Here is a 26259-nt window from a genome sequence, read left to right as displayed (position 1 = left end):
TCCCATATGGTCTAGTGGCTAGGATATCTGGCTTTCACCCAGAAGGCCCGGGTTCGATTCCCGGTATGGGAAGTTGTTTTTTAAATTAATAATTAGTCATATTAAATATTTGAATTAATTGAATATAGGCCTGGCTTTGAAAGAAAAAATTAAAAATTTGAAATTTTCGTTCACCTCGAACGAAATCACTCTTTGATGAATTCCTGGCAAAGTGCGAGGTTTTCGGAGAAAATTGATATTTTAGTTTAATTTGATTTTTTTTTAGTTTACGAACAGGCCATTATATGAGTTTGGTTCACTTGTCATATGAATATGCAAAATTCAAAAATAATATGGTAAAAGGCTCGTAGTATTAATAAAGATTTCCAAGACTTTTACAGATTTACTCGAACTTAATACCCTTTACGGCAACCAAGATATTAGGCTTCGGATAGACGAGCTTAAAATGAATGGGCTATTATAGGTCGTCCGATATTCCGAATTGATTTCTTGAAATCTTTGCGGATATCCTTGTCCCCCATTTTAGACTAAAACCAATATACAGATCGCCACTCACATTAGTCCGAGTACTTCAAAATGAGAAGGAAAAAATGCATATATCCCATATGGTCTAGTGGCTAGGATATCTGGCTTTCACCCAGAAGGCCCGGGTTCGATTCCCGGTATGGGAAAATAATTTATTTTAAATAAATTCAATAATTGTATAAAAAATATTTATAAAAAGATTTCTGCTGGTTGTTCCATTTTGTGGAAGTATTGGGTTTTTGAAGGTCAATCTCGAAATTAGAGATTGGTCTTACCAATATGGCCAATAATTGGTAAGTTGGCGGGCAGTCTTCTTCTCTTCGGCTTCCATGTTCCCCATGGTCTAGTGGCTGCGATATTTGGCTTTAACCTCTCGAAATAAGAATTATCCTTAGCATTATCAGGACTAATTCGAAATGTCAAATCGGGCAGTCTTATTCTTCTTTACCCTTTAAGTCCCATATGGTCTAGTGGCTAGGATATCTGGCTTTCACCCAGAAGGCCCGGGTTCGATTCCCGGTATGGGAAGACAATTTATTTTAAATAAATTAAATAATTGACAAATTGCATAAAAAATAATAAAACGATTTATGCTGGTTGTCCCATTTTGTCGACGTATTGGGTTTTTTGAAGGTCAATCTCGAAATTAGAGATTGATTTTACCAATATGGTCAATAATTGGTAAGTGGGCGGGCAGACTTCTTCTCCTCGCCTTCTATGTTCCACATGGTCTAGTGCCTGCGATATGTGGCTTTCTACTCCCGAAATTAGAATTGTCCTTAGCAATATGAGGAATAATTCGAAATGTCAAACCGTACAGTCTTATTCTTTTTCAGCCTTTAAATCCCATATGGTCTAGTGGCTAGGATATCTGGCTTTCACCCAGAAGGTCCGGGTTCGATTCCCGGTATGGGAAGACAATTTATTTTTAATAAAGTCAATTGTTAACAAATTATAATTACCAATTTGTAGAAAAAAATTGTAAAATAGCAGTGAACTCTGTTATTAGTATTAGTATTAAAATCTCGAATTACTCAATTATCGCTAGCAATCACATGTGGGCGGAGACATATCTGGAGATATAAAATCAATTTTGAAATAATGTAATCAATCCAAAAAGGTGATTCCAGAACTTTACAACAGGTGGATAAACCGTTCCAGAGTTATGACCCCAGCTCCCAGCTAGAAATCCGATATGAAATTGGTCACATTTGAACAGGCATGCTGGGTACATCAAAATCAATTCTGGAATAAAGTACATCAATTCGGAAAGGTGATTTCTAGCACTTTATAACAGTGGTTATTTCATGTCAGCAGGATAATCCGTTCCAATGATGGGGATTGGATGCCTGCCAAAGCTTCTTTGAGTGGTTTCGACACAATATGGAACACCATTCGTATACGGCTATAAAAAATAGGTCCCTTGTCATTTAGCTAAACATAGAATCGGGCAGCACTCAGAAGAGAAGTCTAAGTCAGCTTAATAAAACATCGGGCAGTTGCTTCCTAGGAATTCACAACACTGGTTATGCCATGGGGGCAGAATACACCGTTCCAAAGATATGGCAATTGGCCCCGCCCCAAAATCCGACATGAAATTAGTCACATTTGAACAGGCGTATATACCAAAATCAATTCTGGAATAAAGGGACACCAATGCGGAGAATTGCTTCCTAGGGATAGGGACAATAGTGGCAACAGGTTCCGGACAGAAATCAAAGATGAAATTGGTCACATTTGAACGGGCGTATTAGCGCATATCAAATCAATTCTGGTAAAAGGTGACACAAAGGTTCTGCCTAACACTTTACAACAGTAGTTATGCCATGCTGGCAGGATAATCCGTTCCAAACATGTTACCACTTCTCCCGGCCATAAATCTTTGGGACCACATTTGAACACGCGAACACGCGTATCTTGATATACCAAAATCAATTCACAAATAAAGTAACACCAGTGCGGAAATTTGCTTCCATGTCCTATATGGCGTAGTGTTCGGGTTCGACTCGCGGTATGGGAAGACAAATTATTTTTAATAAAGTCAATTCTCTTCACCATTTATATCCCATATGGTCTAGTGGCTAGGATATCTGGCTTTCACCCAGAAGGCCCGGGTTCGATTCCCGGTATGGGAAGATATTTTTTTAAATAAATTTACTCATTGATTGTAATTGATAATAAAAATATTTCTGCTGGTTGTGGTTATGCCCAATATGGGCAACAATTGGTATGTTGGCGGGCAGTCTTCTTCTTCTCGGCTTCCATGTTCCACATGGTATAGTGGCTGGAATATTTGGTTTTCACCTCTCGAAATTAGAATTGTCCTTACCAATATGAGGAATAATTCGAAATGTCAAACCGGGCAGTCTTATTTTACTTCACCCTTTAAGTCCCATATGGTCTAGTGGCTAGGATATCTGGCTTTCACCCAGAAGGCCCGGGTTCGATTCCCGGTATGGGAAGACAATTTATTTTTAATAAAGTCAATTGATAACAAAATTATACTTACCAATTTATAAAAAAAAAATAATTATAAAACAGCAGTGAACTCTGTTATTAACAGGTTGGCTGATAAGTCCCCGGTCTGATACATACACGGATGAAAAAGACTGTTTTTCATATGTTTGGCTATAAACATTATATGTTTGGAACACAAATTTTTAAACACAATATTTTTGAGTGCAAGCATATAATGTTCATAAACTAGCATAACATGTTTGGGACATATATGTTAATATGTTAGAACATATTATGTTTAGGACATAAAATGTTTGTAAATATAATATGCTTGGATGCAAACATATATTAATTTAGAAATAGCCTATAAACATATATGTGTTTAGTAGCTTGGTGCGCTATTTAACAGGGAGCGATATTGAATTAAGTTGGTGGTTGTTGCTTGTTATTACAAAATTAACATCTTATTTTTCCTTGGGCAATTGATCAGCTACTTCTTTGATTCTTACAAACTGTGTGGTCCGCTGTTCGAATCCCCGTCCGGAAAAAGGTAATATTAAAATAAAAAAATCATAAAATTGAATAATTTCTTCTACAATGTTTGTATTACAGAAAAAGGTGCTAAGAACTAAAAAATCTCGTGGAAGTGAGAAAGATGTCGGGGAATATACAATTAGGCAGAAACAAAATTTTGAGCATTCAGGTCGAAAACCTATGTTGTTAGCACCTATATAACCTGTTTATTTTCGTAATTGATTATGATTGTAAATATATAAATACAATTTTGAGCGCAATATTGTTTGGGAGAATTTTTTTTAAGCATATAATATTTTTGGGTGCAAAATGCTTCCAAACATATTATATGCTCACATAATAACATATTGGTTTTTGGAAGACAACATTATTGAATTTGGATGCAAAAATACAAAATGTTTGGAACTTAGACTACCCAAACATATATTGTTTAGACCAATATGCTTTCAAACATATAATATATTGGAAGAGATCAAACATATAAATGTTTGGGCAATACCCAAAAATGTATATGCTTGAAGCAAAATATGTTTGGGAGTATATGTTACAGAAGCGATTTTTTGTGAGCGTGTAGATAGCGTCGCTAGTATTAAATGCATATTATTTTTATATAGTACCAACCTTCGTATGATTCGCGTCAAAATTTGACGTCTGTAAGTCAATTAGTTTGTGAGATAGAGCGTCTTTTGTGAAGCAACTTTTGTTATTGTGAAAAAATGGAAAAAAGGAATTTCGTGTTTTGACAAAATACTACTGAAGGGAAAAAATACGGTGGAAGCAAAAACTTGCCTTGATAATGAGTTTCCGGACTCTGCCCCAGGGAAATCAACAATAATTGATTGGTATGCAAAATTCAAGCGTGGTGAAATGAGCACGGAGGACGGTGAACTCAGAGGACGCCCGAAAGAGGTGGTTACCGACGAAAACATCAAAAAAATCCACAAAATGATTTTGAATGACCGTAAAATGAAGTTGATCGAGATAGCAGAGGCCTTAAAGATATCAAAGGAAGGTGTTGGTCATATCATTCATAAATATTTGGATATGCGGAAGCTCTGTGCAAAATGGGTGCCGCGCAAGCTCACATTTGACCAAAAACAACAACGTGTTTATGATTCTGAGCGGTGTTTGCAGCTGTTAACTCGTAATACACCAGAGTTTTTCCGTCGATATGTGACAATGGATGAAACATGGCTCCATCACTACACTCCTGAGTCCAATCGAAAGTCGGCTGAGTGGACAGCAACCGGTGAACCGTCTCCGAAGCGTGGAAAGTCTCAAAAGTCCGCTGGCAAAGTAACATAATGGCCTCTGTTTTTTTGGGATGCGCATGGAATAATTTTTATCGATTATCTTGAGAAGGGAAAAACCATCAACAGTGACTATTATATGGCGTTATTGGAGCGTTTCAAGGTCGAAATCGCGGCAAAACGGCCCCATCTAAAGAAGAAAAAAGTGTTGTTCCACCAAGACAACGCACCGTGCCACAAGTCATTGAGAACGATGGCAAAAATTCATGAATTGCTCTTCGAATTGCTTCACCACCCACCGTATTCTCCAGATCTGGCACCAGCGACTTTTTCTTGTTCTCAGACCTCAAAAGGATTTGAGGCAAAACCGAAGGAGTACTACCAAATTGGTATCAAAAAATTGGAAGGTTGTTATAATCGTTGTACCGCTCTTGAAGGGAACTATGTTGAATAATAAAAACGAATTTTGACAAAAAAATGTGTTTTTCTTTGTTAGACCGGGGACTTATCAGCCAACCTGTTATTAACCGATTTTGATAAAATTTGGTACAACGTGTTTTCTTGATAAAAGGACAAACACTGTTGAATTTGGAAACAAATTGGATCAAGGTTAGATATAGCCCCATACATATGTATCGCCCGATTTCGACTAATAAAATCATACTGCGCTTATTTATTACCCGATTGTCTTCAAATTTTACACAAAGTAATTTTTTATAGTACCTTTAAAGTGTGCAAAATTTCATCAAATTCTATCCAGATTTTGATATAGCTCCCATATATTTGTATCGCCCGATTTTTCCAAATTTAACTATAAAACCCTTATTTATTAACCGATCTTACTCAAATTTGGCAGAATGTTATATTCTATAGTACTAAATATACCTGCAAAAAATCATCGAAATCGGTTCAGATTTAGATATAACTCCCATATATATGTTATGTATCGCCCAATCTTGGCCATAGGGCCCTTATTTTGGTTCTCTTGTGGCTTTCACACTTCTTTATACCCTGCGCCACACTGTGGAACAGGATATTATAAGTTAGTGCATATGTTTGCAACACCTAGAAGGAGACGAGATAGACACATGGTTTCTTTGGCAAAAATGCTCAGGGTGGGCTCCTGTGTCGATATAGCCATGTCCGTCTGTCCGTGAATAAATTTTTTAAATACAGTTTTAGTCCAATCGACTTCAAATTTGGCACAAATATGTGTTTTGACTCAGAATAGATCCCTATTGATTTTGGAAGAAATCGGTTCAGATTTAGATATAGCTCCCATATATATATTTCGCACGATATGGACTTATATGGCCCCAGAAGCCAGAGTTTTACCCCAATTTGCTTAAAATTTTGCACAGGGAGTAGAATTAGCATTGTAGCTATGCGTGCCAAATTTGGTTGAAATCGATTTAGTTGAAATTTTGCACAGGGAGTAGAATTAGCGTTGTAGCTATGCGTGCCAAATTTGGTTGAAATCGGTTCAGATTTAGATATAGCTCCAATATATAGCTTTCGGCCGATTTACACTCATATGACCGCAGAGGCCTATTTTTGCTCCGATTTGGTTGAAATTTTGCACAGGGAGTAGAATTAGCGTTGTAGCTATGCGTGCCAAATTTGGTTGAAATCGGTTCAGATTTAGATATAGCTCCCATATATATATTTCGCCCGATATGCACTTATATGGACCCAGAAGCCAGAGTTTTATCCCGATTAGCTTGAAATTTTGCACATGGAGTACAATTAGTAGTATAGTCATGTATTCCAAATTTGATTGAAATCGTTTCAGATTTAGATATAGCTTCCATATATATCTTTCGCCCGATATGGACTAATATGTTCGTAGAAGCCAGAGTTTTGGCCAAATTTGGTTGAAATTTTGCACTAGGAGCTCAATTAGTAGTGTAGTTAATTGTACTCAATTTGATTGAAATCGGTTCAGATTTAGATATAGCTCTCATATATATCTTTCGCCCGATATGCACTTATATGGCCCCAGAAGCCAGAGTTTTGGCCAAATTTGGTTGAAATTTTGCACTAGGAGCACAATTAGTAGTATAGTCATATGTGCCAAATTTGATTGAAATCGGTTCAGATTTAGATATAGCTCCCATAAAGGGTGATACGGTCAAAATTTGGTCAATATAAACTTGACGTATTTCTTTCAATTTTGCATTTAAAAAACCTGAACACCCCTCATTTTGAAGGTGTGTGTGTGTAGAATGTTGTTCCTATTTTGATTTTGGAATTTACTCTTCAGTTGTCAAAATGCCGTCCAAGCAAGAAGAGCAGCGTATCAAAATTTTGCTTGCGCATCGCGAAAATCCGAGCTACTCGCACGCAAAGCTGGCAAAATCGCTAAAAGTTGCCAAATCAAGTGTTACAAATGTAATTAAAGTGTTTGGGGAACGTTTGTCGACAGCCAGGAAGTCTGGATCGGGGGGAAATCGAAAAGCGGAAGCCGCTGAGACGACAAAGAGAGTTGCCGGTAGTTTCAAGCGAAGCCCTAACCTCTCTCTCCGAGATGCCGCAAATAAGCTGGGTGTATCGTTTACAACCGTGCATCGAGCCAAAAAACGAGCCGGACTATCGACTTACAAGAAGGTAGTGACTCCAAATCGCGATGATAAACAAAATACGACGGCCAAAGCGCGATCCCGGAGGCTGTACACGACGATGATCACGAAGTTTGACTGCGTGGTAATGGACGACGAAACCTACGTCAAAGCCGACTACAAGCAGCTTCCGGGACGGGAGTTTTATACGGCAAAAGGAAGGGGAAAGGTAGCAGATATTATCAAGCACATAAAACTGTCAAAGTTCGCAAAGAAATATCTGGTTTGGCAAGCCATCTGTACCTGTGGCTTGAAAAGCAGCATTTTCATAGCTTCCGGGACTGTTAATCAAGAAATTTACGTGAAAGAGTGTTTGAATAAAGGTCTGCTGCCTTTCCTGAAGAAACACGGTTGTTCCGTACTGTTTTGGCCGGATTTGGCATCTTGCCATTACGGTAAAAAGGCCATGGAGTGATACGCCGCCAACAACGTGCAGGTGGTTTCCAAGGACGAGAACCCTCCCAACACGCCAGAGCTCCGCCCAATTGAGAAATACTGGGAGAAGACCAAAAAACTGCTAAGGACGAGCAGCAGTTCAAGGCAAACTGGCTTTTTGCGGCGAAGAAGGTAGACAAGGTGGCTGTACAAAATCTGATGGCAGGTGTCAAGCGTGAGGCCCGGCAATTCGGATTTGGAAAAGCGAAAGTCTAACTGAATATTTTTCCTGAATTTTTACTAATTGAACTTGAAAAAGGAATTTAATTTGATTTTTTATATAAACGATTTCACCGATTTACAAGCGTTTTCCCTTGACCAAATTTTGACCGTATCACCCTTTAATCGTTGTATCGCTCTTGAAGGGAACTATGTTGAATAATAAAAACGAATTTTGACAAAAAAAATGTGTTTTTCTTTGTTAGACCGGGGACTTATCAGCCAACCTGTTAGTATGACTATTAAAATCTCGAGTTTCGCTAGCAGTCACATGTGGGTTTTTAATCAAAAATTTTTATTAAAAATTTTCCGATGTTTATTCTTTTTTTGGAACTGCAGAATTTTTGAAGCTCCATCTCGAAATTAGAATTGTCCTTACCAATATGAAATTGGCCAATTCTGTTCACCATTTATATCCCATATGGTCTAGTGGCTAGGATATCTGGCTTTCACCCAGAAGGCCCGGGTTCGATTCCCGGTATGGGAATATAATTTTAGTTTTTTTTTTTTTAATATTTTATTGAATCTTATCTTAATCTCAATAATGTATAAATTTTATTAGCCAATATTTACAAAGTTAAACCCCCATGTTCCGATATTCGAAATCGTAAATCGCAAGAATTTATTTTTCTTGTAATGCAAAAATTGAGACACTCTCGGACCTCAAAACAATTTTAATTTGAACTTCTCATTAAAGAGAACTATATTACCAAGATTTAAATTTATAAGTTTGAGGATTAAGAAATTATTGCCAATGGAAAATTTTGCGATTTGCCATTCCGAATTTCGGAACAAGGGGGAAAGAAAAACATTTTTGAAAACATTTTGTAGAAATTTAAATTAATAAAATTTGGGAGCTCTTGTTTCAACATGAAGATATTTATGACACCATTCCAAAGCATATTCATAACCCAAAAATGTGGCGGCATTAAATGGTATAGCACGAACCACCAGCATCCAACTGCCACGGAATAAACTGCGCCAACCATAACGCTAAGTGAAAGGGGGAAAAAATATTACAGCCTATCTCTTTAAAAAAAAATCTTCTCTTCATCATATCATACCCGAAAATTATCTATGAGACAATGTGTGGTCGAATGATATTTACGATTTTCTTCAGCCTGCATTATGGTCTTAACCACATCGAAGGGTATAACACAAACCCAAGATAATATGCCAGCCCAAGCTCCAGCCAATGTGGTGACTACAAAATCTACTTCCGTATCATCTTCAGAACGTTGACGACGTCTAGCCTGTACAAATTCAGTCTTATCCAAATAGTCGGTGGTATAGCGATAGGCCAACATATAGATACCATATGGAAATACATCGCTGAAAAGATATGGTAAAAATTTCAGAAATCTCTATGACCGAGGACGGTTTAACGAGAACACATTTAAGAAAATATACCGACACATCATGGGCATTAAACCTCTGAATAGACCCGATACACCATCCATTTGTACGATACGTTTGAACATCCACATTGTGGTTCTCCGTTTGCCATAGATATAATCATTGTAATCTGGAATTGTTCAAAAATGTTCGCCATTTTGCTAATCTATCGCTCTCTGCATTCCACTTACAATGATGCGTCTGCAATCGAACTTTTATCAATTCAATGGGACACGCTATAAAGGATTGTACAAATCCAGCTACAGACCCAGCAATGAACATATTCTTATATTCCAATTGCTCTCGCTGATAATCACTATGACAGACATGTCTTAACTGCCGCAAATGATTGCCATAAACTCCAAAAAGTATGGAATTGATAGCACCATTTGTAACAAATGGAAAAAACATTCCTCGGTAAAATCCATTGATCTATTGGGAGAATCAGAGAGAAGGTACGTATAAAAGTTTACTCCTTTTATGATAATGAAGATCAGAAGATGTACGTCCAACTTACCCCATTGTTGCGTTTATAGATCTGTGCTACTGCAGTTGCTACTGAAGTATTTGATGCCTGTTGCCATGTCTTAATCGTATCCAAGGGATGTGCCACAAATACCCCACAAGCACCTGAAATTAGATGGAATACACAACTTTGAGTAACTTTAGTTATAACGAAATTTTTAGTAAAATAAAGAGTTAATTTGAGGAAAACCTAAGAAATATTAGGTTTGAATAAAAAATACGAATTTTCTTCGTAAGTGAAAAATTTTGTAATTCTTTCTTTCTCTCTCCCTCTCTTTCAATCTCAAATAGCATATTCGACTCGTTCGTTATAGAAATTTGGTCACATTTGAACATGCGTATTTGGGTATATCAAAATCAATTCTGGTATAATGGGACATCAATCCGAATAGATGCTTCCAACCACTTTACAATAGTGATTATTTCATATCACTAGGATAATTCATTCCAAAAATATGGCACCTGTTTCCGGCTGGAAATCCTTTAGGAAATTGATCACATTTGAACAGGCTTATTTGGGTATATTACAATCAATTCTGGAATAAAGTGACACCAACTCGGTAAGGTGTTTCCAAGCACTTACAACAGGATAATCCGTTCCAATTATGGGAGCTAACGTGGTGCAACGGTTCAAATGCCCGCTGCATACACTGGACCATGGGTTCTAACCACGATTGCCACAATAAAATTCCACCAAAAATCACTAGGATAATTCATTCCAAAGATATGGCCCCAGTTCCCGGCTGGAAATCCGTTATGAAATCAAAAATCATTCAAATCATTTCTGGAATAAAGTGACACCAACTCGATAAGGTGCTTCCTAGCACTTACACTGTTAGAAAAATATGTTTTTCATATGTTCCGAGATAAAAAAAATGTGTTTCGGGCACAATTTTAAAACACAATATATTTAAGTGCAAACATGTAATGTTCCTAAACTAACACTAAATGTTTGGGACATATGTATTAATATGTTAGAATATATTATGTTTGGGGCATGAATGTTTCATAAAAATCATATGTGTGAATGCAAACATATATAAATTTACAAATTTCGACTAAACATACATATGATGTGATATTTTATTCAAAGCGAGAGAGAAAGAAATAGAGATGGAAACCGGGAGAGTGTACGAAAGATATCAACATAACACAGCAAAAGAATCAAAAGAGAACAATTTCTGTGAAACCGCTTGTATGTTGTTTCGGAAAACTGTTTTATGATAAGGCCAAAAATTTGATATGCTTAAGTCTAAATATTATTTAATTTGAATAAAGAGAATAGACATTTGAAAAAAAAACAGCATATGTTTTCGCCTTGAGAGCAGCATTTTATGTGTGTGTGGACATGTGTTTTGTTTATCATTTTGGCATTATGGGCACAAGTTTTTTCTTGGTTCGTTAAAAGAAATCAGGGGTCTTCATAAAAATAAGGAAAGGGCACTATACTCTTTTTAGGATTGGGACAGTGAAATTAAATAAGGAGGAAATAGTGAAAAATTACACAGTAAAATGTATAAAAACAGAGTTTAGTTCCTCTTTATTAATAAGTAGTCCACGAGGAGTTGACGGACACCTTCAAATATAAAAGCGGGCATTAAGTTCGAGTTTTGCAGCTAAAACAATTTAAAAAGTTTATTTTCTTTAAAATGAATTAATTATTAAAGAAAAATAAAAGGCATTTTAGACCGATGGTGTTAAATGCTAGTAAAAAACTGTTCACGCCTAAATAAATTTATGTTTATATTATAATTATTTATGTATGATTATACTCGACTCTACGTTCTTCTTTTGTTAGAGTTTTTGAATTCCTTCCAAATTTTAAAGTTTTGTACCAAAAACAGTTTTTTGTTACAAAATTGTTATTTTTGCAATAAAAAAATAATATTTTATCCAAAAATCAGTCAATTTCGTTTATATGAAGCACTGTTACTGACTATAAATCTTTAATAACCCACATTTCGAAGTTTCATTATAAAAATTTAATATAGTATAAATATAAATGTGTAAATTAAAAAAAAAAAGTGTTCGGTCGGAGCAGAGATTGAACCCACGACCCTTTGCATGCAAGGCAGACATGCTAACCACTGCTCCACTTGGCAAACAAATGTATGTTTCTGTTAAATAATGTTATGTTTGCATGGGCTCGTGGGCGCTGCAAACTATGCTATATAAATGTAACTTATAACGATAATTATCTACTGGTGACTATAACAGCTACGTAGCCCAGTGGATAGTGTGTTGGCTTACAAACTGTATGGTCCTCCGTTCGATTCTCCGTGCAGGCGAAAGGTAAAATTTAAAAAATTTATAAAAGTGAATAATTTCTTCAACATTATTTGTATTACAGAAAAAGGTGCCAAGAACTAAAAAATTTCGTGGAAGTGAAAATTACGAGTATGTTAGAGAATGATCACAATCGTCTTTGGGGAAAATTCTTCCAAGCATATAATATTTTTGGGCTCAAAATGCTTCCAAACATATAATATGTTCACATAAAACAAACATATTAATGTTTCGGCAGTATCCAATAATATATGTGCTTCCTGCAAAATATGTTTGGGACATATGTTAAAGAAGCGATTTTTTTTGAGGGTGTACAACAGTGGCTATTTCATGTCAACAGGATAATCCGATCCAATGATGGGAGCCAAAGTGATGCAATGGTTCAAATGCCCGCTAAATACAAAGGATCGTGGGTTCTAACCACGATTGCCACAGTTGGTAGAATTCCACCAAAAATTGTAGATTTTGTATTGTTTGGTAAATTGGTTGAATTTTTAATGTTTTGTTAGATTTTGCATGTATTCCTCTCCAAAAATGTTCTATAGAAATAAAATGCTGACAAAATTTTCTATAGAAATACAATTAAAAAAAGTTTCTATAAAAATAACATTTTGCAAAAATTTTCTATAGAAATAAAATTTTGACAAAATTTTCGACAGAAATAAAATTTTGACAAAATTTTCGACAGAAATAAAATTTTGACAAAATTTTCGACAGTAATAAAATTTTGACAAAATTTTCTATAGAAATAAAATTTTGAGAAAATTTTCTACAGAAATAAAATTTTGACCAAATTTTCTGTAGAAATAAAATTTTGACAAAATTTTCTGAAGAAATAAAATTTTGACAAAATTTGATAAGATTTGCTATAGAAATATAATTTTGACAAAATTTTCTATAGAAATAAAATTTTGACCAAATTTTCTGTAGAAATAAAATTTTGACAAAATTTTCTGTAGAAATCAAATGTTGACAACATTTTCTATAGAAATAAAATTTTGACAAAATTTGATAAAATTTTCTATAGAAATACAATTTTGACAAAATTTTCTACAGAAATAAAATTTTGACAAAAATTTATATATAGAAATAAAATTTTGACAAATTTTCTATAGAATTAAAATCTTGACAAAATTCTCTATATAGAAATAAAATTTTCTGTAGATATAAAATGTTGGCAAAATTTTCTATAGAAATAAAAATGTTGACAAAATTTTCTGTAGAAATAAAATTTTGACAAAAATTTCTATAGAAATAAAATTTTGAGAAAATTTTCTATGTAGAAATATAATTTGGACAAATTTTTCTATAGAAATAAAAGGTTGACAAATTTTCTATAGTAATAAAATTTTGACAAAATTTTTTATAGAAAAAAATGTTGACAAGTTTTCAATAGAAATACAATTTTAACAAAATTTTCTATAGAAATAAAATTTTGACAAAATTTGTATAGAAATAAAATTTTGACAAAATTTGTATAGAAATAAAATTTTGAGAAATTTTTCTACAGAAATAAAATTTTGGCCAAATTTTCTGTAGAAATGAAATTTTGACAAAATTTTCTGTAGAAATAAAATTTGGACAAAATTTGATAAGATTTTCTATAGCAATAAAATTTTGAAAAAATTTTCTGTAGAAATAAAATTTTGACAAAATTTTCTATATAGAAATAAAATTTTGACAAATTTTCTATAGAAATAAAATCTTGACAAAATTTTCTATAGAAATAAAATTTTGACAAAATTTTCTGTACAAATCAAATGTTGACAAAATTTTCTATAGAAATAAACTTTTTACAAAATTTGATAAAATTTTCTATAGAAATACAATTTTGACAAAATTTTCTACAGAAATAAAATTTGACAAAAATTTCTATATAGAAATAAAATTTTGACAAAATTTTCTATAGAAATAAAATTTTGACAAAATTTTCTATAGAAATAAAATTTTGACAAAATTTTCTGTAGAAATCAAATGTTGACAAAATTTTCTATAGAAATAAACTTTTTACAAAATTTGATAAAATTTTCTATAAAAATACAATTTTGACAAAATTTTCTACAGAAATAAAATTTTGACAAAAATTTCTATATAGAAATAAAATTTTGACAAAATTTTCTATAGAAATAAAATTTTGACAAAATTTTCTATAGAAATAAAATTTTGACAAAATTTTCTATAGAAATAAAAATTTGACAAAATTTTCTGTAGAAATAAAATTTTGACAAAATTTTCTAGAGAAATAAAATTGAAAAATTTTTCTATAGAAATAAAATGTTGACAAAATTTCCTATAGAAATAAAATTTTGAAAAAATTTTCTATAGAAATAAAATTTTGACAAAATTTTCTATAGAAATTAAATTTTGACAAAATTTTCTATAGAAATAACACTTTTGACAAAATTTTCTATAGAAAAAAAATTTTGCCAAATTTTCGACAGAAATAAAATTTTGACAAAATTTTCTATAGAAATAAATTTTTGAGAAAATTTTCTACAAAAATAAAATGTTGACCAAATTTTCTGTAGAAATAAGATTTTTACAAAAATTTCTATAAAAATAACATTTTTACAAAATTTTCTATAGAAATAAAATTTTGGGAAAATTTTCTACAGAAATAAAATTTTGACCAAATTTTCTAAACAAATAAAATTTTGACAAAAATTTCTATATAGAAATAAAATTTTGACAAATTTTCTATAGAAATAAAATTTTGACAAAATTTTCGACAGAAATAAAATTTTGAGAAAATTTTCTATATAAATAAAATCTTGACAAAATTTTCTATAGAAATAAAATTTTGAGAAAAATTTCTACAGAAAAAAAATTTTGACAACATTTTATACAGAAATAAAATTTTGAGAGAATTTTCTATAGAAATAAAAATTTTGAGAAAATGTTCTACAGAAATAAAATTTTGAGAAAATTTTCTACAGAAATAAAATTTTGACAAAAATTTCTATATACAAATAAAATTTTGACAAAATTTCTATAGAAATAAAATCTTGACAAAATTTTCTTTATAGAAATAAAATTTTGACCAAATTTTCTGTAGAAATAAAACTTTGACAAAAATTTCTATAAAAATAAAATTTTGACAACATTTTATACAGAAATAAAATTTTGAGAGAATTTTCTATAGAAATAAAAATTTTGAGAAAATGTTCTATAGAAATACAATTTTGAGAAAATTTTCTACAAAAATAAAATTTTGACAAATTTTTTATAGAAATAAACTCTTGGCAAAGTTTTCTATATAGAAATAAAATTTTGACAACATTTTCTGTAGAAATAAAATGTTGACAAAATTTTCTATAGAAATAAAATTTTGACAAAATTTGATAAAATTTTCTATAGAAATAAAATTTTGAGAAAATTTTCTACAGAAATAAAATTTTGAGAAAATTTTGTATAGAAATAAAATTTTGACAAAAAGTTCTATATACAAATAAAATTTTGACAAATTTTCTATAGAAATAAAATCTTGACAAAATTTTCTATATAGAAAAAAAAAATTGACAAAATTTTCTGTAGAAATAAAATGTTGACAAAATTTTCTATAGAAATAAAATTTTCTATAGAAATACAGTTTGACAAAATTTTTTATAGAAATAAAATTTGGATAAAATTTTCTATAGAAATAAAATTTTGACAAAAATTTTTATAGAAATAAAATTTTGAGAAAATTTTCTATGTAGAAATAAAATTTGGACAAATTTTTCTATAGAAATAAAATTTTGACAAAATTTTCTATAGAAAAAAATTTTGACAAGTTTTCAATAGAAATACAATTTTAACAAAATGTTCTATAAAAATAAAATTTTGACAAAATTTGTACAGAAATAAAATTGTAAGAAAATTTTCTATAGAAATAAAATTTCGGGAAAATTTTCTATAGAAATAAAATTTGGACAAAATTTTCTACATAGTAATAAAATTTGGACAACATTTTCTATAGAAATAAAATTTTGACAAAATTTTCTATAGGAATAAAATTTGGACAAAATTTTCTATAGAAATAAAATTCTGACAAAATGTTCTAAAGAAATAAAATGTTGACAAAATTTACCATAGAAACAAATTTTTGAGAAAATTTTCTATAGAAATACAATTTTGACAAAATTTTCTATAGAAATACAATTTTGACAAAATTTTCTATAGACAATATTTTCTATAGAAATAAAATTTTGACAAATCGTAGTTCTAACCCAGTTTCGACCAAACACCAAAAAGTTTCAGCAGTGGATTATCCCCTCTTAGTAATGCTGGTGACATTTCTAAGTGTTTCAAAGTTGTTCTAAGTGGTTTGATCGCAATGTGGAACATAGAATAGGACAGGACTCAGTGATATGTTAAGTACCAAAATCAATTTGGAAATGAAGTGACACCAGCGTGGAAAGTTGCTTTCTGGGAATTTACAACACTCATGGCGTCAGAGTACACTGTTTCTAAGATATTGCCACTGCTCCCCACCAGAAATCCAATACAAAATTGTTCAAATTTGAACAGGCGTATCTGGCGTTCCAAACTCAATTTGGACTTCACAACAGTGTTTATGCCATGTCGCAGAATACGTCGATCCAAGAATATGGTCACTGCAACCGCTGAGAAATCCAGTATGAAATTGGTCACATTTGAACTAGAGGTGTGCACGTGACACGAAATTGTCGTGAATCACGCTGATGGAAAAGGCGTGAGCGTGATTAACAAACAAAAAGTCGTGCGTGGGCGTGAGTCACGATAATAATTTCTTCGTGAATGTGCGTGAGTAACGAATTTCTGAAAAATACGCTCACGAAAAAATCCCGCCCACGGACATAAAACGCTTACGAGATGAATTCATTTACAATTTTAGTGACACCTGGGATGTTAAGAGTTTAATAACGCTCTCGATTTTCATCATGTTCATGTTTTCAAACACGTCCCTAAGGTAAATTATTCGTGACATTTTTCGTGAGTCACGACATTTCGTGCGTGAGCAAAAATTTTCTTTTCGTGAGTGTGCGTGAGCGTGAGTAAAATATTACTCACGTGCACACCTCTAATTTGAACAGGCGTATCTGGGTCAGGCGTATCTGGGTCAATGGACTGAATAGTCTAAGTGAGCCTGAATCTTAATCGGGCTGCCACTTTAACCTGGGTCAGAGAATGAAGCCGATCCGTTTTTGTCGGCGGTGGCTCCGGCGGCGGCGGCTTGATGGCTAAGCCGATATAAATTTGTCCATTCGTAGGTGGACAATTATCCATTATAAAATCAATTTGATGTTATCCGAATGGTAATGAGATTAGTTGTACAACTTATCTTACAATCACATTTACACATAATTCAAATGCTCTGAGCCAAATTTTTGTAAAATTATTATAGCAACTTTATACTGACGGATTTTGGGTGGAAAGTTAAACATTTTGACAAAAAATGCAACCATTATTAATAATTTTTTCTGATTCAAATCAATATTTTTGATTAATTGGCGGCTAACTTTGAGTCGAGATGAGTCGATAAATTCGGCGACGGCTTCGACTGGTAAAAACTAGTCGGCGGCGGCTAAAATCGGCGGCGCGACTCGGCGGCTTCATTCTTTGCTCCGGAGCCTCTTGGAGGAGCAAAATTCATGCGATGCGATTGAAATTTGGTACGTGGAGTTAGTATATGGTCTCTGGGAGCCACCGTGGTGCAATGGTTAGCATGCCCGCCTTGCATACACAAGGTCGTTGGTTCGATTCCTGCTTCGACCGAACACCAAAATTTTTTCAGTGGTGGATTATCCCACCTCAGTAATGCTGGTGACATTTCAGAGGGTTTCAAATCTTCTCTAAATGGTTTCACTGCAATGTGGAACGCCGTTCGGACTCGGCTACAAAAAGGAGGTCCCTTGACATTGAGCTTAACATGGCCGCTAACAACCATGGCAAACTTGGTCCATATCGATCCATAGTTATATATAGCCCGCAGATAAACCGATCTCCAATTACACAAAAATTGGTCCATATCGGTTCATAGGCCCCATATAAAGCGACCCCCCTATTTCAATTCTAGCTTTTTAATTACCGCGCAAAAATTCATATCGGTTCTTAATTATTTGTAGACTTCCCTCTATATACCGGTCAAGAACTGAATTATAAACGTATTTAATCTGCTTTATTTTTGTCCAATATATACCACATATGGGCTAACTTACAATTTAGAGGACGATGTTAAGAAGTTTTAAGATACCTTGCCATGGGTAAGTATTACCACAACCCAAGCAATTTGATTGTGGATGGCTGTCTTCAGTAGAAGTTTCTATAGGGTACATAAGATTCGACCTGGCCAAACTTACAGCTGTATATACTTGTTTAGATTTAATTTTCCCCATGTTCATATCAGTTATACTCGTAGATATAAAACCCATTTAGACATTATAAAATTATTTTGTAAAATTTCGCAATGTTAGTTTATATTATTGCCCATGTTTATTGCAACTAAACAGTTGTGTTTATTATTTTAGTTTACTTTTAATTAAATATTCCTACCTAATAAGCACGTGATAAAAAATTGTTTCTTTCATATACTTATGTATATTAGAATGGGCTGTTGAAATTTAAGAATACATATATTAAAATAAAAACACATATGACAATATTTCTTGCTTTTAAAAGTTAATTTTTTATTAGTATTTTATAGCAAATAAAATATAATTTATGACCAGCATTGCAGTTTTTCTCCCAAAGGAATTTTATTTGGAATGAATGAAAAAAAAATCTTTAGACAGACAGAAAACAATTTTTTTTTTCAGTGTAATTATATATTTATAAATATTTATAAAATCAATTTGTATGAGTTATATTTCTTTGGTAATTAAATCCTTTAGATCCATCTAGAAATAATGTTTATGATTTTTTTTTTTCATTCACAGCAACCTTCCTTAATATTTAATAAACTCTGTCCGTATTTTTCGAATGTTTTGCCAATTTTCTATGAAATGCACAAATTAGCTTATGTGGGTAAAAACATTTAAGAAACGGTAAAAGCTTATTCCACAGCGTCAACCAACAAATATACGACGTCATTATGTTATTAACGATAAACAATTTTTTCATTAGCCACTTGCTTAAGAAACAGTTGTTGATATGAATGAATGGCCAATATAGTAATCAGAAATATATGAAGGATACCTTTTATATTTCGGAATTAGAAAGCAAAAACAAATATTAATTATCGAAACTCGTTTTATTGGGTTTTCAAAGTATTCCCAACTAAGGTCTATATACACTTCAGATGCATTAATAAGTCAACCTTTGAGTAGCAAATCTATTGACAACAATCCAAATCGGATATTGGAGTGACGATAACACTAGTTTACACTAAAAATGTACACTTTATGAGAGTTGACTTTTCTTATGTATTTTGATCTGCTGAATTCGAAAAAAAAGGTTTAAAACTTTTTTTATGGAAGAGTTTTTGAGATATCCCGTTATTTTTAGTTTTTCACTCTCTTTTCACTAAACAAATTATATCTGGATTTAGAAATGTCCGATTATATCGTTGTTGGTACTTAAATCGTATATAATTAGATCTGTGATAAGTCAAGTGGTTCAAAAAATATCGATGCGAAAAAGCCAAATTTCAAAAAAAATCGTATTTTACAATGGACCTTTTGCGCCAGAAAAGTATAAACCCTTGCACTATGGGTGGAAATTGAAAATTTGCGGCAAATATTATTTACAATCAATCTAGTATTCCAAACAGTGCATATCGATATTTCTTATCAAAATCAAATGTCACCAACAAAAAGTAAATCAATCCCCCTTATTCCAGGAGCGTTACTATAGAGGGGTTAAAATTGTAACTCCACTTGGAATACTATAGAATATACTTATATATGGAATTTAACTTATACTTGCTTATTTTCCTTATTAAGAAATTGCCTTATTCCCAGAACTTGATGTAAATAGTATAAATCAGTTGTCGTTTTATTAAATTCATTTTATTAATTAAGATTAAACAAATATTTTTGATAAAATTTGGTACAACGTGTTTTCTTGGTAAAAGGACAAACACTGTTGAATTTGGAAGAAAAAAATTGGATCAATGTTAGATATAGCCCCCATATATATGTATCGCCCGATTTCGACAAATGAAATCATACTGTGCTTATTTATTACCCGATTGCCTTCAAATTTTACACACAAAGTAATTTTTATACCCTGCGCCACACTGTGGAACAGGTTATTATAAGTTAGTGCATATGTTTGTAACACCCAGAAGGAGAAGAGGTAGACATATGGTGTCTTTGGCAATAATGCTCAGGGTGGTTCCCTGAGTCGATATAACCATGTCCGTCTGTCTGTGAACACATTTTTGGTATCAAAGTCTAGGTCGCAATATAAGTCCAATTGCCTTCAAATTTGGCACGTGTTCCTTTTTTGGGTCAGAATAGAACCCTATTGATTTTGGAAGAAATCGGTTCAGATTTAGATATAGTTCCCATATATATCTTTCGCCCGATATGCACTTATATGGCCCCAGAAGCCAGAGTTTTGACCAAATTTGGTTGAAATTTTGCACTAATAGTACAATTAGTAGTATAGTCATGTGTGCCAAATTTGATTGAAATCGGTTCAGATTTAGATATAGCTCCCATATATATATTTCGCCCGATATGCACTTATATGGACCCAGAAGCCAGAGTTTTATCCCGATTAGCTTGAAATTTTGCACATGGAGTACAATTAGTAGTACAGTCATGTGTGCCAAATTTGGTTGAATTCGGTTCAGATTTAGATATAGCTCCAATATATAGCTTTCGGCCGATTTACACTCATATGACCACAGAGACCAATTTTTTGCTCCGATTTAGTTGACATTTTGCACAGGAAGTAGAATTAGCATTGTAGCTATGCGTGCCTAATTTGGTTGAAATCGGTTCAGATTTAGATATATCTCCCATATATAGCTTACGCCCGATGTACACTCATATGGACCCAGAAGCCAGAGTTTTATCCCGATTAGCTTGAAATTTTGCACATGGAGTACAATTAGTAGTATAGTCATGTGTTCCAAATTTGATTGAAATCGGTTCAGATTTAGATATAGCTTCCATATATATCTTTCGCCCGATATGGACTAATATGTTCCTAGAAGCCAGAGTTTTGCCGTCCAAGCAAGAAGAGCAGCGTATCAAAATTTTGCTCGCGCATCGCGAAAATCCGAGCTACTTGCACGCAAAGCTGGCAATATCGCTAGAAGTTGCCAAATCAACCGTTACAAATGTAATTAAAGTGTTTGGGGAACGTTTGTCGACAGCCAGGAAGTCTGGATCGGGGGAAATTGAAAACCGGAAGCCGCTGGACGACAAAGAGAGTTGCCGGTAGTTTCAAGCGAAACCCTAACCTCTCTCTCCGAGATGTCGCAAATAAGCTGGGTGTATCGTCTACAACCGTGCATCGAGCCAAAAACAAGCCGGACTATCGACTTACAAGAAGGTAGTGACTCCAAATCGCGATGATAAACAAAATACGACGGCCAAAGCGCGATCCCGGAGGCTGTACATGACGATGCTGACGAAGTTTGACTGCGTGGTAATGGACGACGAAACCTACGTCAAAGCCGACTACAAGCAGCTTCCGGGACAGGAGTTTTATACGATGCTGACGAAGTTTGACTGCGTGGTAATGGACGACGAAACCTACGTCAAAGCCGACTACAAGCAGCTTCCGGGCAGGAGTTTTATACGGCAAAAGGAAGGGGAAAGGTAGCAGATATTTTCAAGCACATAAAACTGTCAAAGTTCGCAAAGAAATATCTGGTTTGGCAAGCCATCTGTACCTGTGGCTTGAAAAGCAGCATTTTCCTTCCAGGACTGTCAACCAAGAAATTTACGTGAAAGAGTGTTTGAATAATCGTCTGCTGCCTTTCCTGAAGAAACACGGTTGTTCCGTACTGTTTTGGCCGGATTTGGCATCTTGCCATTACGGTAAAAAGGCCATGGAGTGGTACGCCGCCAATAACGTGCAGGTGGTTCCCAAGGACAAGAACCCTCCCAACACGCCAGAGCTCCGCCCAATTGAGAAATACTGGGCTATTGTCAAGCGGAACCTAAAGAAGACCAAAAAAACTGCTAAGGACGAGCAGCAGTTCAAGGCAATCTGGCTTTCTGCGGCGAAGAAGGTGGACAAGGTGGCTGTACAAAATCTGATGGCAGGTGTCAAGCGTGAGGCCCGGCAATTCGGATTTGGAAAAGCGAAAGCCTATCTGAATATTTTTCCTGAATTTTATACTAATTGAACTTGAAAAAGAAATTTAATTTGATTTTTTAAATAAACGATTTCACCGATTTACACGCGGTTTCCCTTGACCAAATTTTGACCGTATCACCCTTTAATACCCTGTTCCACAGTGTGGCACAGGGTATAATTAAAAACAATTTTAAAAATTTTTTCGAATTCAGCAGATCAAAATACATAAGAAAAGTTGCATCTCGTCAAGGGTACATGAAAAAAAAATTGTAAACTAGTGTAATAAAAGAAACAGCCAGAAAAGTCACTGCGATCTAAGTTGAGGCAGTCAAATCTATTATAGTGTCTGTTAAAGGGAACGTTTGGATAATGACGATGAAGAAAAATTCGTTCAACTCATTCAATTCGTTACATATACAAGATTTCTGATTCTTTAACTAGAATAATTTTAAATTATTTTAATAAAAAATTATAAATCATTATTTTTAATTTTTTTAATTAATTTTAATACCAATTAATTTTTTACGAAATTTCTCAGGCACGGAAAAGCCTATATTTAAAAAACAAAAACAATTAAAAAAGTCTACAATAAAAAAACACTTTAATATTAGTAAAAGAGAATAAAAGATAGCGAGAGAAATACAGAGATATCGATAAGAGGGAATATGTTTTATAAATACTTAAATCAAGATCACGGGCGCCTAACATGAACTTGACCAATTGTTGGATAAGGCTAATTAACAACAGCACAAAAATGAAAGTGTAATAGATGTCAATTTACATGAAGTGTAATTGAAAATTATTCCCATGCCACGGGAAACTAAAGACAGCGTATAAAAATTTCAAAACATCCACGTTTCATTACATCATCTCAGTTTCGTTTCACATTTTCTTTGTGAAATTTATGCCTTATTGTGGCAAGAAGTTAACGCATGGGGAGATCAATAGACTTCTTAATTCAATCTAAGAACATCAATAATTAAGGAATACAATATAAAATTATTAAAAAAAAAAAATATATTTTATCTTGATAATACGAGAAAGTCTATACTTTTAAATCTTTTCTGCAGAGAATCTATTTTTTTTTTAATTTATCCTACTATTCTTTCTTCCTTTGATTGTTCTCCATTTAACTTACCACCAAAACAACCAGCTAAAAAATCACAGTATTTTTCTTTCATAATTTTTCAATAACCCAAGTACAAACGTTGATCTTGAGACATAGACAACTTCAACCAGTTGTGGTGTTAATTTTTAAGAGAATACATAATAAAAACACAACAACAAATATTTTTAATAATTAATTGCAAATTAATTGTGAATTTTCTTTCTTTGTATTTCCTTATAACGAAATTAGCACTCTTTGTTATTGTTTTGGTATTTTCCGAGACGATATTGGATGTTATTGCTATCGTATCGTACTACAGAAATAATCGCGATTTTTCCTCGGCACACACATACGAGCACTCACGAGTGCAACCACCGTTTCTAGTGCACCGCGGACACTGGCTATCTAATGACTGACTGCATTACGGAAAGCTAAAAAAGTGTTTTTGCATGTTTATCGTTGATGTTGTTTTTTGTTTTGTTTTTTTTTTGTGATATCGTGGAAGATTTTGGGGAAGGGAAAGCTTTTAAAGCTTTTCCATTTTATTTGCCTATTGCATACTGTAATAGGGCTATTTCGTATTAAGAACTACACACACATGGTTACTCTGAGAAAGAGAGAGAGAGTTGGGTTGATGTGGTGAGATTGCTTGCAGACATTTGCTTGTGTTCATAGTGATAAGGACCATGTGACGTATAATTTATATTTACATCATAACTCATACGTGGAGGTGTATTTAGTTAATAACACGTTTAGAAAATAAGTTACTGCCGATCGATTAGAATCACGGTTATCCCAGTAGGTAGATTTTTTTACTGTTTGTTAAATTTGTAGATTTCGTGATGTTTTGGTACATTTTGCAAAATATTCCTCTACATCTAAAAGTTAGTTCATAAATTTTCTATAGAAATAAAATTAAAAAAAAAAATGTATAGAAATAAAATGTAAAAAAAAAAAATGTATAAAAATAAAATTTTGATATAATTTTCTATAGAACTAAAATTTGATAAAATTTTATTTCTATGGAAATAAAATTTTGACAAAATTTTCTATAGAAATACAATTTTGACAAAATTTTCTATAGATATAAAATTTTGACAAAATTTTATATAGAAATAAAATTTTGACAAAATTTTCTATAGAAATAAAATTGCGACAAAATTTTCTATAGAAATAAAATTTTGACAAGATTTTCTATAGACATAAAATTTTGACAAAATTTGCTATAGAAATAAAATTTTGACAAAATTTTCTATAGAAATAAAATTTTGACAAGATTTTCTATAGAAATAAAATTTTGACCAACTTTTCGGTAGAAATAAAATTTTGACAAAATTTTCTATAGATATAAAATGTTGACAAAATTTTATATAGAAATAAAATTTTGACAACATTTTCTATAGAAATAAATTTTTGACAAAATTTTCTTTAGAAATAAAATTTAGACAAAATTTTCTGTAGAAATAAAATTTTGACAAGATTTTCTATAGAAATAAAATTTTCACAAAATTTTCGGTAGAAATAAAATTTTAATAAAAATGTTGACAAAATTTACAATACAAATACAATTTTGAAAAAATTTTCTATAGAAATAAAATTTTGACAACATTTTCTAGAGAAATAAAATTTTAACAAAAATTTCCTTAGAAATAAAATTTTGATAACATTTTCTATAAAAATAAAATTTTGACAACATTTTCTATAGAAATAATATTTTGACAACAATTTTCTATAGAAATAATATTTTGACAACATTTTCTATAGAAATAAAATTTTGACAAAATTTTTCTATAGAAATAAAATTTTGACAAAATTGTCTATAGAAATAAAATTTTGACAAAATTGTCTATAGAAATAAAATTTTGACAAAATTTTCTATAGAAATAAAATTTTGACAAAATTTTCTATAGAAATAAAATTTTGACAAAATTTTCTATAGAAATAAAATTTTGACAAAATTTTCTATAGAAATAAAATTTTGACAAAATTTTCTATAGAAATAAAATTTTGACAAAATTTTCTATAGAAATAAAATTTTGACAAAATTTTCGGTAGAAATAAAATTTTGACAACATTTTCTATAAAAATAACATTTTGACAAAATGTTCAATAGAAATAAAATTTTGACAAAATGTTTTATAGAAATAAAATTTTCGCATACATACTTTTTTGGAGGATGTTCCTTTAGCTAATAGGGCCTAGCGCATTGATGTAAATAAAACAATTTTTAATTACATGTTTCCCAACGCTTAGTCCATGTACGAGTATGTCGACATTATCAAGGGATTTTTTTATTGTCCAGCCAACTGAACTCAAATCGATGATTTGATATTGGGAAAGAAAAAAGAGAGATGTTTGTTCAAAGATTTATTTCGCAAAAGCCGACTATCATAAACCTTTTATCGGAAGGTTCAAGGGTGGTTCACTTTGGGTTATTGAACTACCAGAATTTATTCTGATAATTGGATGATAGTCTATAAAAATAAAATGTTGACAAAAATTTTCTATAGAAATAAAATTTTGACAAAATTTTCTATAGAAATGAAATTTTGACAAAATTTTCTATAGAAATAAAGTTTTGACAAGATTTTCTATAGAAATAAAATTTTCTATAGAAATAAAATTTTGACAAAATTTTCTATAGAAATAAAATTTTGACAAAATTTTCTGTAGAAATAAAATTTTGACA

At 32.2% G+C, this 26259-nt stretch overlaps 1 protein-coding gene and 6 non-coding genes across 7 annotated transcripts; 6 read left to right on the top strand and 1 right to left on the bottom strand.

Moving 5' to 3' along the window:
* On the top strand, positions 1–72 carry TRNAE-UUC (transfer RNA glutamic acid (anticodon UUC)). The gene has a single exon. It is a non-coding gene; the product is annotated as a tRNA-Glu (tRNA).
* A 527-nt stretch (positions 73–599) lies between these two features.
* On the top strand, positions 600–671 carry TRNAE-UUC (transfer RNA glutamic acid (anticodon UUC)). The gene has a single exon. It is a non-coding gene; the product is annotated as a tRNA-Glu (tRNA).
* Positions 672–981: 310 nt separating this feature from the next.
* TRNAE-UUC (transfer RNA glutamic acid (anticodon UUC)) lies at positions 982–1053 on the top strand. The gene has a single exon. It is a non-coding gene; the product is annotated as a tRNA-Glu (tRNA).
* A 1535-nt stretch (positions 1054–2588) lies between these two features.
* TRNAE-UUC (transfer RNA glutamic acid (anticodon UUC)) lies at positions 2589–2660 on the top strand. The gene has a single exon. It is a non-coding gene; the product is annotated as a tRNA-Glu (tRNA).
* Positions 2661–2915: 255 nt separating this feature from the next.
* TRNAE-UUC (transfer RNA glutamic acid (anticodon UUC)) lies at positions 2916–2987 on the top strand. Its single transcript has one exon. It is a non-coding gene; the product is annotated as a tRNA-Glu (tRNA).
* A 5466-nt stretch (positions 2988–8453) lies between these two features.
* On the top strand, positions 8454–8525 carry TRNAE-UUC (transfer RNA glutamic acid (anticodon UUC)). The gene has a single exon. It is a non-coding gene; the product is annotated as a tRNA-Glu (tRNA).
* An 11-nt stretch (positions 8526–8536) lies between these two features.
* On the bottom strand, positions 8537–23984 carry LOC142220635 (solute carrier family 25 member 45). Its single transcript, XM_075289876.1, has 6 exons — positions 23601–23984; positions 9951–10063; positions 9625–9865; positions 9449–9563; positions 9103–9370; positions 8537–9031 (listed from the first exon to the last, which is right to left on the bottom strand). Exons 1-6 carry the CDS (start codon positions 23641–23643, stop codon positions 8879–8881), a joined length of 933 nt encoding a protein of 310 aa, XP_075145991.1. The 5' UTR covers positions 23644–23984; the 3' UTR covers positions 8537–8878.
* Positions 23985–26259: the final 2275 nt, after the last annotated feature.

The sequence above is a fragment of the Haematobia irritans genome, chromosome 1 (genome assembly GCF_050003625.1).
Source record: "Haematobia irritans isolate KBUSLIRL chromosome 1, ASM5000362v1, whole genome shotgun sequence".
NCBI classification, from domain to species: domain Eukaryota; kingdom Metazoa; phylum Arthropoda; class Insecta; order Diptera; family Muscidae; genus Haematobia; species Haematobia irritans.
The sequence above is the reverse complement of the archived record's forward strand: the minus strand, read 5'-3'. Positions and strand labels throughout refer to the sequence as shown.